This window comes from Leguminivora glycinivorella, chromosome 17, assembly GCF_023078275.1.
Source record: "Leguminivora glycinivorella isolate SPB_JAAS2020 chromosome 17, LegGlyc_1.1, whole genome shotgun sequence".
NCBI classification, from domain to species: domain Eukaryota; kingdom Metazoa; phylum Arthropoda; class Insecta; order Lepidoptera; family Tortricidae; genus Leguminivora; species Leguminivora glycinivorella.
The window spans coordinates 9,296,323-9,308,402 of NC_062987.1; the positions used below are offsets into that span (position 1 = coordinate 9,296,323).

At 37.4% G+C, this 12,080-nt stretch overlaps 2 protein-coding genes across 2 annotated transcripts in view; both read left to right on the forward strand.

The window, feature by feature from the left end:
• Window positions 1-139: 139 nt before the first annotated feature.
• LOC125235181 lies at window positions 140-2,932 on the forward strand. The gene is made up of 2 exons (XM_048141643.1): window positions 140-1,083; window positions 1,173-2,932. The coding sequence occupies exons 1-2, from the start codon at window positions 770-772 to the stop codon at window positions 1,231-1,233; spliced, it is 375 nt and encodes a 124-aa protein (XP_047997600.1). The 5' UTR covers window positions 140-769; the 3' UTR covers window positions 1,234-2,932.
• Window positions 2,933-10,279: 7,347 nt separating this feature from the next.
• Window positions 10,280-12,080, forward strand: part of LOC125235159 (THAP domain-containing protein 5-like) — a 34,412-nt gene continuing 32,611 nt past the window's right edge. Inside the window, exon 1 of the mRNA XM_048141612.1 lies at window positions 10,280-10,364. Coding sequence (XP_047997569.1) covers window positions 10,297-10,364 — 68 coding nt within the window. The 5' untranslated portion in view covers window positions 10,280-10,296. The remainder of the gene's footprint in view (window positions 10,365-12,080) is intronic.

The following is a 12,080-nucleotide window of genomic DNA, read 5'->3' on the forward strand; positions in this document are numbered from 1 at the left end:
TTATGTAAATCAAACACAATCATACAACAATAAAATATATTTGTTTTTATCGCTTTAATTAAGTACAATGAAAAACAGAATGTTCAACTGAAATTAATGCCATCTTTTGAATCTAGTCAGAAGTGTGCAAATACAATGCACTACAGTAAACGCTGGTAACTGTGTAAATTGACTATAGATAACAGATGGCGTTAAATACTTCGTATAAAGCGACATCTGTTGTCGAGTAGCAGAACTATATATTTTCACATATTTTCGTTAATTAAAACGTTTTCGACAGAAACATGAGTAGTATTTTTCCATTACAATTTTCTGACTCGTATTAGGTATCTTTCAATTACCACTATAGCATTAAAACAAGGCGATACTAGAATCAATTAAAAAGTTTTCAATAGACTCCGCAGCGACAGTGGCGCCGACATTTTCCATATATCAGGGTTTGTTTTCACGAATACTTCATTCCACCGTAAATCGTCCTCGCGTGAACACCTGATCCTGACGGGTCCGCGCACGTGACACACAACTGAAAGCCGGCTTTTCCACTGTTTGTCCTTCAAGAAATAATCAATAAATTTAATTTTTCTTCCCCTTTTACTCTGAAACGAGTGGATTTTTGTGGATAACAACGCGGAGGCGGTGCAACCGGGAGCGCTTCAAAGATATCGGTCCGCGTGCAATTTTCCGCGTTCAGCGCCAGCTTTTCGTGGGAGCGCAACCAATATTCCTACAAAAACGTTAAAACCGAAGAGTCATCGTCACCGCCGAAGAGATGGCGTTCATGATGCCGGTCATGAAGAACGACTGGGACATATACAACTCGCAACGGTCGCGGAAGACGTCGGAGAACGCGGAGAAGGGCCCTGGCGGGCGTGTGCGGAAGGTGTCGGAGTCGCGCTCCGAGGGCCCCGCGCTGTCGCCGCGCTCGGCGGCCGCGCTGAGTCCGCACCGCTCGGCGCCCGCCATGCGCTCGCTGTCCTACTGCCGCGCGCCGCCGTCGCGCGTCTCGCTGCGCTACGCCGACAGCCCCAAGGGCTCGGCTAGCCCGCCCGCGCCCAAGGCCCGCGAGGACAAGTTCCACAGCAGGTTGGTCGAGAAGCTGAAGCGAGCGCTCGGGCGCTCGGATTCGCGGAGTGAGGAGCGGCGGTCATGAGCTAACCCTTGCTTGTGTGCAGGGCGCGCGCCGAGTCTCCGCCGCGAGCCGGGCGCTGCGGGGCCTGCGTGCCCTACCTGTGAGCCTCGCGACGGCCCCAAGCCTCGCGCGCGCCGCCACACTATCTGTGATATGTACGAACCGGAGGACTCTACAGTTGAGTAATGTTTGAATGTGCTACTAATATGTAACAAATAACCGCCTGCTGGTTCTAGAGACGCTGAAGGACCTATCCGACTTAAATATTTCTGTTTCATCAACATGACGCAATAGTGTACTTTGCTTTCCTTCTAAATTTTCTGCCGATGTTTATTTACTTTTCCGGTTAGTTTTTACGATTGTTACACTTACACATCTAATCCATAGCCTCAACTCAAAGCTACACTTTTGCTGTTGCATGTTCATTTGTGAATTAAGGCAGTTATATTTTAATTGTAACTAGTATCGTAAGTAAATGTAATACGAAGTATTGGTTCGGAGAAGGTTGTCAGTCAGTATTAGGTTGTAATGTATTGTAAACGGCTGTTTGAATGGATTAAGACTGCGTTAGGCTAAGGTCGCCGTAGGTCGAGTCGGGCTCGGTACGAGTATATTATAATACCCGATAAATATAAATAGTATACCTATGGCAGTTTCAGCATGCTATCTGTGATTTGTTGTTTGTAAGTTTACGTGGAGTTATTTATTTTAGCAGTATTGATAAACAAAACACCCACTCTAGTGTTTATGTATACGTTTAGTTTCATATTTCTGAAATGTGATTGATCCACTGGAAATTTTAAATTTGTAGTAGTTCTGGTGTCACACACTGTTAGATTTTTGGTCCTTCATATTCATATTTTCTACCCCCTTAAATATTTATTAGTATTTTATTAAAAACTTCATCTGTAAAAATTTGACTCAATCAACGTTTTTCAGAACGACTAATGAAAATTGAGCATCGACGAAATACAAAAAAGTTTATATAATTATATGAATAATGAAATTAAAGAGTACCTTATTATTCTAGAAATATACAAGTATTGTTAATGAAAACTGTCGATATTGTTACATTTAGGCAAAACGAGATTTAGTCGTCAAAACAGTGAGAATAATAATAAATTTTAGTTTGATAGTTGGTTGACATAAGGGGTGTAGCTCCATTTATTTTAATCTTTTGTTATGGATTTTGCATGAGTTTATGTGATGTTAATATAATTGTGTATTTCATCGACTCGACTGTGTAAATGGACCAGCTTTATAAAATATTTATAATAGTAATCATTAGCTATTCCAGTCGTCAGTGACACTGAATCGATTTAAAGGATTCGTCACCGAATAATTAGAAAATTCTAAATTTTAAGGCATATCTGAATGTTTATAATGTTAGATTTAAAATATGAAATGTTACAATTGTTCACCACTTCCATAAAATCCGTTTAGGATGTTTACATCTTTAAAATAATGGGATATTGGTTAGGGGTGAAGTATATGTGCATTAATACATTTACTATTGATAATGTATTGGTGTACGTTTCCGTTCCTTGAATCAAAACTGCCATACATTTTGGAACTTGCCTCGTTGGTGGCAAAGGACAGGAATCGTAAAGGAGCCTGCACTTTGCCAATGACGATTTCTAAGATTAGCCCACAGGTTTTCCACATTTCTAGTTGTCAATGTTTATCTGGTTTCTAAGTAATTATCTTATTGTACATACTCGTATGTCATGTCCAAATAGTACCTATATGAATGTATGCAAGCAGTGTCTGATTTAAATACATATAAAGCTTATTATCTAAAAACATCTTTTGATTATTTCCTTGACCTACCTGCCCACAACAACAGTGCTAAAGATGCGATGTCGCGTCATTGGCTTTGAACATCCACGAAGAGGGTTAGCATAAATCTTCTACGTTACCTAATATCCATAAAGATATATACGGGTCCACAGACCTTAAGGTACAGTTACGTACTTTAATTGCTGATCCCACTTCTAGCTCATTTTATACTGGAACGTCATAGCTTAACTATGCTTAACTATGAGATGCCCAGTATAAAATGAACCAGAAGTGGATCAACAATTAAAGTCCATGACCGCACTAACGTCACATGTTGTAATAACATTATGTTCTCTAATCAGGTAAGTATGTATTGTATTACCAAATAGACAGCAAAATAATTCAGGCATGATGCTTCCAGAGTGCTAATGCAGGTGGTAATGCATGTGACACTCCTTGAGTTGCAGGCGTCCATAGGTTACGGTGACCGCTTGCCATCAGGCGGACCGTATGCTTGTTTGCCACAGACGTAGTATTAAAAAAAAGGTACCTACCGTTCAGTTACATCTAGGTACTCAGTTACGCGATCTAAAATATCTGAACACGACTCTTACTTAGGTACTGTTAGCATAAAAACGTGTTCGGATATTTACTGAAGTTACTTAGTAGTGACTCAACGCGATTGTACCTACATGCATAAGGGTGGAATCGCACCTATCAGCATCTTGCCGCTTTGATATCTGAGAAATCTCGTTAGTATGAAGATCTCATGTTTTCGGGTGTCTGTCTGTCTGATGCGTCAGGGGATCTTCTTACCTACTAACGAGCGATCTTCATACTAATATGAGTACGAAATGCAGCTCGATACCATAGATGTTATAGATCACAGTAAGTAGGTAGGCAAATAAGACAAAACAGATAGGTACCTATGTTAGCTAGTTGGCATTAATCAAGAGATATAAATTCAGTATTATGTTATGATACATCATCATGAATTTGCGCTCGGATTGGAGCCAATAATTCTTACACAAGTAACAATGGCAATATCTTCGACTTCGACGGTCGAGTACCTATTTAGCAACGTCTGCGTGATTATATTTAATATTTTTATTATGACTAATTAGCTGCATTTAGTGCGTCATTCCAACGGTTAACAATTACTACCCACAGTACCCACTAGAGCACGCTAACTTTGCACAGCAAGGCTGCCCTCTATAGCTGTAGAAATCTTTTTAAAAGTATTTTTTTCAAATGTAGAACTTGGCACCGCATCGTAACATGCGAATACATGTGTGTATTCACGTATCAGATTCTGACGCGAGCACATAACTATATGAAACACTATTGTTATGTCCTAAAATCTAATCCGTTTCCCTGAACGACTGATAACTTTAGTAATCTATACAGCGCAATAAATTAACACGCCAACGTCACAGATAATAACTCAATATCGTAAATTTTATCAAATCTAGGTCCTAGGTCCTACATAAACATAAGCCAATGGCAGTAGGACCTTTCGTTACTTTAAGTTAGTCGGAGTCTAGGGTTCGCATTGCGTTGGAATTTACGAGTCTTGAGTGGGCGCTTAAAGGAAAATAAAATTGAATAAAATTGCCTCGCGCCGCTGAAGCTTTATTTAGAATTTGAAAATAAGGAAACGGTTGCTGGAGCAGAAATATATTTAACTTCGCATAAGATAAATAAAGTGTAAGAATAAACATAAGTACAACATACCTCGGATACATTAAAATGACTGTATCCACGTTTAGATGGCGATAGTATCACAACACCTTTGGTTAGATAAAAATTAAAAAAATAAGTTATACTTACATGTAATTAGTCTCTGATTAATATTTAACAATACATACCTATCTGAAATACCTAATATGGGTCAAATTGTCAACGGAGTTTTTAAAAGTCTTAATACTGTGTCAAAGGTTAGTATATGTTACTCAATAAATGTATGTAACACCTTTACTTATAAGTAAATACCATAATCTTGGAATAAAAACATGTATGATTATGATAGATGAATGCACTGTGACTACGAAAATACGTTGAAAATAAGCTTTTATAGTAACTAGTCCATACTGTCCATAGTGTTTTTTAGGGTTCCGTAGTCAACTAGGAACCCTTATAGTTTCGCCATGTCTGTCTGTCCGTCCGTCCGTCCGTCCGCGGATAATCTCAGTAACCGTAAGCACTAGAAAGCTGAAATTTGGTACCAATATGTACCTATATCCAATCACGCCAACAAAGTGCAAAAATAAAAAATGGAAAAAAATGTTTTATTAGGGTACCCCCCTACATGTAAAGTGGGGGCTGATATTTTTTTTCATTCCAACCCCAACGTGTGATATATTGTTGGATAGGTATTTAAAAATGAACCAGGGTTTACTAAGATCGTTTTTTGATAATATTAATATTTTCGGAAATAATCGCTCCTAAAGGAAAAAAAAGTGCGTCCGCCCCCATCTAACTTATGAACCATATGTTTAAAAAATATGAAAAAAAATCACAAAAGTAGAACTTTATAAAGACTTTCTAGGAAAATTGTTTTGAATTTGATAGGTTCAGTAGTTTTTGAGAAAAATACGGAAAACTACGGAACCCTACACTGAGCGTGGCCCGACTAGGGTTGCAAAAAAACGGTTTTTTACGGCAAAAAGCAAAAAAACGGCTTGAAAAAAACATGAAAAAAAAGCCTACTTAACGCGAGTTATCGTCGCTGGTACCTCTTAGTTTTCGAGTTATTTACAGATGGCGCTATTTTCAATGTTTAAAAGTATTAGTCTCTTTTCTCTGGTAGTTGGTTAGTTATCACTATTTACTGTTGGCAACACCACCGCCTCTCCACGCTGCACGCAGCATCGGGGATTCCCCAATAAACGTTTGTATACTGAATGTTAATCGAATTAAAATGTATGTTTTGTTATTGAAACAAGTTACAAGTCACGAAAAACCGGTATTGTCGAATTATTTGTTCATCTGAAAAAAACCATATTTAGAAAAAAAACCATGGTGCTCGGTTTTTTTTTCATGTTTTTTTCATAATTCTGAAAAAAAAACATTTGGTTTTTTTTCTATTTGCAAATTTTTTTTTATTCTACATTTTGCTATTGATGAAGGGTGAAATATTCAACATAAAAAAAAAACTACAATTTTGCGTTAGCCTATTTTATCAGAAATGCTTACAACTTTTCAGATACAACATTTAATTATCATTCAAATGCATTGATAAAATTGGACAGGAAAGTTCCATAGGATATTGCACCGATTCGTATAGTCAAGGTAACAATAAACTTGATTTAATTAGGTACCTAATTACTTCATATCACATGAATTATAATAATATAGGTCGAAGTAAATATTTGCTACACATTTTCATTAGCCGACGAAGATCGTATACTATAATACAGGAAATTAACAATACGTAAATATGTAGTACAATACAGAATAGTAATAATTGTCGAGGGAAACAATTGACTCGGTCAATAACCGATAAGAATTCTTCGTAGCGAATAGTAACTGTTTACTTAGGATAGGTAATCTAAATGAAATAGAATGAATATTTGGTTATTGTATTTAATACATCGTCAAATACAACGAATAATTCATAAGGTAATTTTTAAGCGCGCCAATCTACTTATGTATTTAGCATAAAGAGATTAGACTGATTGGTATAGGTACAAGTTATTTATCTATCTATCTATCTCTATCTATCTACATTGATATGATGCTATTATATTTTAACCCTCCAACTACATACGGTCAAAGCACTGACATTCATATCTTCTGGCTGACAGCATACTTCCTTGGTTGCTTTTGTGGCAGTAGTAATTCTTATTATTTTTGCGACAATGAGTCTTGCAGATCTGTTGACACTCCTGCCAATGAAACAGAGTGTAGCCAGGGTCGGTTGCCTCGCTAACGGTGACAGCAGCCACCAACACCAATATGACGAGAAGCATCTTCATTTTTCCACTTAGTTCTTCGCAACGCAATTGACACAGAGCAAGAGCCTGGACTGTCCGTTTCAAGAAATCAAGTGCTTCTCAGTAGTGTTTCAAGTCTGACCGAAGTTGTAGCTTGACAAACTCAAGAGTCTCAAGACAGAGAATGGTTCAATAGTTGTCGGGTTCCCGTTTTTATACAAGAGTCCTGGCATTGTTGTTCCTGATAACTGTCCCAAAATCCCAAGATATAGGCATAATGACGATGGGAAGTCCTGACTTACAATTGCTTTTGTTAGTCACCGGGACAACACAGGCAGTTATCATAATGGATTAGTTTGTTGCATCATATTTTCTGGTATCTTTTTCCTTAATTAGGAAGAGTGGATATACTTGTAGGTATGGATTTTTACTTACCCAAGTAATTTCTTGTGCTGTTTGAATTGTTTGATACATATAATATAGTCGTTATGTTACCTTGGTACGTATGGAGTCTATCTTTTGATTTTGAATTTCTCGCAAAGAAAATATCTCCAAAATGAAAATTACAAAAGACTGGTACCTATCATGCATAAGGTTAAGTATAGGCAATAATAACCCTGTATAATAAATTATCGACAATATTATGATTATACCGCCACCACAAGTTATAAAGAGTCATAAACACTTGTGTAAATGTTTTTGATGAAGGCTATAAAAAGATAACAGGTGTCGGACCGACACTCAAGCCCAAGTCATATACAGTGTGTAGGCCTTGTACGGGAGATAAATTAAATCAGACATTGAATTCATTAGTGTCATCATTAAGTTACTTTTTTGAGTTAGTCTTAATTTTCACCCTATAATTATTTTTTGAAAATTTTCTAAGCAAAACTACTGTAAACATGGTTGCGATGATAGTCAGTGACAACTGTAAACGAGCGTTTAATGCGAGTGTGTTAACATTAGCTACATTGTGGGCCGATTTATTTTGTATGGATAAAAAAATATTTCAATTTGAAGTAAAAATTACCTAATTAATTACATTTCTTATGTCCTATACTCACCACCGTTAAGAGATTCGCCCGTATTAGCTTTACACAATGTACGAAGGTACAGTGGGTCAATTACGACTTGGGCAATTTTCAACTACCTACCTACTCGATTTTTTTCATGTTTTTATGTTAATGCATTATTAAATAGAGTGTCCACGGACATGGCACGCGTGTTCAGTGGATACACATGAAGCTCAAGTAAGTAGGTATTTAATTATAGTAAAAACTCGATCAGTTGAAATTGTCCCCAGTCTTAATTAACCCGCTGTGCCTTATATAAAATTGTTAAAGTTGACGTAAAATCGGCGCTTTCATGCGTTAGGTTAGGTATTTATCTCCAGTAAGTAGAACATCCACCAAAAAGAGAAAATAAATCGGTTTATTTTTTGCGCGTGTAATAGTTGAATGCATTTCCCTGCACCTTTACGGATTCTTTTAGCATTCAGTGCAACAAATATAAAATAATTCAATTACATTCATCCTATTATACTCAACTAGTTACAGCAAGCAACAGCAGAACAAGAATAAAATTACTTTTCAAGGATTTATAAATACTGATATCGTACCTACTTAATTCTTTTTTTATACATTCGGTGAATATTCATGGTAAGTTGGTACAACAATGTCGATGTTAGTTAACAATAAGAAAACGAAATACAAGGGTCTTGGCGCCGAATACAATTTCGTACCTTTTGGCGTTGAGACCCTTGGCCCGTGGGGTCCGAACGCCTTAAATTTATTTAAGGAACTATCCAAAAAACTGTCAGAGGTCAGCGGTGACCGTAGGGCTGGCAGCTTCCTCGCCCAAAGAATAAGCCTAGCGATTCAGCGAGGAAATGCTGCCAGTGTCTACGGCACCATGCCTAAGGAGTTCCCCTAGTTTTTAATATTTTTAGTTTAGTTAGGTATTTATTTTTAGATTAAGGTTTAAATTATGATTAGTATTATTGTTTTTATTTATAATTTTGTACCCAATAAATGAATCCAGTTAACAATTTTGATAATCATAGGTACTTAGATGATTGATTCATAGGTAGACGATGTAAACAATTTTTTATTTATCTATGTGTTTAAAAATAGCTTGATATTTGGGCACTGGGGTCAAGGTTTTATTAGATACACAATGACCTTGAAGAGTACTGAGGTTATTTACCTACGCCATGAGTTTGGAAATTTCCTGTTTCTCTACTAAAATATCAGGTAAGTAACTGACCGCTGCGAAAAGCTATTTAATTACTTAAGTTCTATTTTTTAATGAATATTAATTGGTCTTTTGCTCTTTACAAGGGGGCAAAGTTGTTGTTTAACCGCACGTGTCAATATTTACACCCGAGCAAGCGAAAGATTCTAATATTGAACCGCAAGCGCAGCAAGTGGTTCAGAATGTTGAATATTGAGCGTTGCGAGGGTTTTAAGGCAGGTTAAACAAATATTAGTGAAACATAACATTCTTCACCACCACGAGGAAAATATTTAATGTAAAACGTCAAACTAATTCAAACACATATATATTTTTATAGAGTTAGACCAAATTCATGGTATTCTTCATAATTTGGCTTGGCACCGACTTCAAAAATATCCGTCGGTAACGCATATATGTATTTAAAATACTAATCCATACTATATTACTATATATATATATATATTATAAATGGGAAAGTGTGTGTGTCTGTTTGTTTGTCCGTATTTCACGGCAAAACGGAGCGACGAATCGACGTGATTTTTTAGGTGGAGATAGTTAAAAGGATGGAGAGTGACATAGGTTATTTTTTTGTCTCTTTCTAACTCTAATATTTTATTTCTTCCTTTTTGAAGTCGGTTGTATTTTTTTGTAAAAAGTTTTTATTTACAAAGATTCAAAATCATCATTTAAACGTCAATTCTACCAGCCAGCTTTGTGCATCAAGTTAAAATATGTATGAAATTATTTTCCGCTCTCGTGGATAAAATGCAAGTTTGTCATTTGTTTTTGAAGTAGAAGCTACCTATCAAGAGAGCCTTCACCAGTTGGTGTGGTGAAAAGTGTGTTTATGGTTTACATCTCACCATCTGTCTGAAGCGCTTAGATAGGTAATATATTTCACAAAGAGCAATACAATGCAACTATTTAGGTAAGTACTAAGTAATACAAAGTGTAAGTGTACTAATTATTTTCTATTGTAACGCTCAGTGGACATCGACCAGCAATCAAAGGTTGTCCCAGGAACAAGCATTGGCTGTAATCAATCAACACCAATAAGTGAATTACTGCTTCGAATCCGGTTCGGACCGGTTTCCATTGTGGCGCCGTAACAAGACTGAGGCGGAAATCACACGTACGACGCTACTTGCACAACTAGTCTTCAGAAAGATCTGCCTTTTGTAGAATACTGTTTTCGGTAGAGGAAATTCCCACTAAAATATGGCAATTCATGATGGACGGTCACATGGCAAGGATGGAGCAAGGAAAACGGAAATATGTGGAAAAGGGTAATATAAAAAAATAGGCATGTAATTTTCCTGTAAGCAAAATTTTTATCCTTAACAAAACGCCTTCTTTATTTAAATGATCACTATAGCGTTACCGATACAGGGTGGCTAGCCGAATAGCACAATCGCTCACGAAACGCTCACGAAACGAAGCGCTAGTAGATAATTAGATATCTATCTCTATCGCGCTTGCGTATTGGCGCGACAGAGCCAGCGGCGTATCGCTTTCGTTTGGCGTCGGAGAAATGCCATTCGGCTACGGGGCCTGGTCGATTTTTGAATCTCGGCAGTTCGATTTCGTGAAATTCGGTCAATAATATCTCCACTACTAGCGATTTAAATTCTACTAACAGGGGGCCGATTTTTGAGTCTCACGGCGTTCGAATTCAGAAAATTGTCACTGAAAATAATAGGCAATTCACCGTTTTCAACCGGTATTTTAGTGACAGTGAGACTCAAAAATCGGCCCCCAGAATCGAAAACGAGTGGTCATTACCACTAGTTTTAAAATTACTAGCCGTCCTTCTTCAAAAATAGCATTACGTCGTTTTCCACAGACATTCGAATGGCAAATTCGTGCGTTCGAAATTAAAAAATCGATCCCCAGGAACTAAACATCCTAAATATTAGCCTAAATAATAACTTTAATTATGTAATAAGTCTAAATATGGGGACCCAGTACAGGGCAAAGGCTCCCCTCATCGATATCCATCTACTCAAGGTGGAGAAAAATGTAACACAACACAAAAATATAATAAAACAACCGTACGAATTTCCCAGAAAATTTTTGAAATGAAACGCATGTAATCATGATTATACAATGTCCAAAGAGCCTTTTCATACCTCAACTGAGTGATTCAATAGACTGAATGAAATCGTAACAATTGAAAATGTACGTTTGTCGTTTAGTTCAACCAATATTATGAATACTATACATACATCACGTCAACTACAAGCCTGTCAGCATTGAAAGTAACTTATTACATTATGCATCAAGAGCATAAAGAGGATCGAGTATTATAGAGAGTTACTGTCAAAGTAAAATATGTAATCACAGTGCATAGACTGCCATCTCTCGACACAGGTTTAAAACTTTTGAACGTAAGATTTGACAATTTGGCCCAAGCTTGATATAAATGTCAAATATGAATATTAGCGCCATTTAGCCGAGCGTCCCCCAAAGGTGTAACGCCATCTAGGCCACGGTACCTTTTTCTCTATGGCTTTGTGGTCAAGCGCGGATCCAGCTTCGTGCCCAGGGGGGTGGGGGGTCACGTGGTAAAGGCCCAGGCCCCAGGGGGGGGGGGTCACGTGGTCTATTTGTATGGCCAACCTGGATCCGCGCATGTTTGAGGTACGTTTTTTTCTTAGACTTTATCGGTCTATACGGAGTTACATAATGTCTTTGACTAAACTAACTCGGCCTGGCGTTTGCAATGAGGAGGCACACTGACATTTTATCCCACTTCGCTTTGTCACTGTCATTCATATGTGTGAGAGAGAAAAAATATATTCTTCTCGCTCTGTGCAATGGCCCAATGAGGAGGCGCCATTTGTCATAACCTTTGAAGTGTGCCTCCTCATTATGTACAAAATTTCATGCCAAATGAAAACATTGTATGAAAATATCTTCACGCGACTGCCTCACTTTTCTCTATTCCAATTCGGTGTAAGAGACTCAGATTAGACATAATTTATCATCATCCGCCGTTATCC

What these genes read in the sequence shown, in the direction of transcription:
- LOC125235181 (XM_048141643.1), top strand. Translation starts at nt 770, where the DNA reads ATGGCGTTCATGATGCCGGTCATGAAGAACGACTGGGACATATACAAC. An exon ending in GAGGACAAGTTCCACAGCAG is followed by an intron (nt 1,084 to 1,172) that starts GTTGGTCGAGAA and finishes GCTTGTGTGCAG; the next exon opens with GGCGCGCGCCGAGTCTCCGC.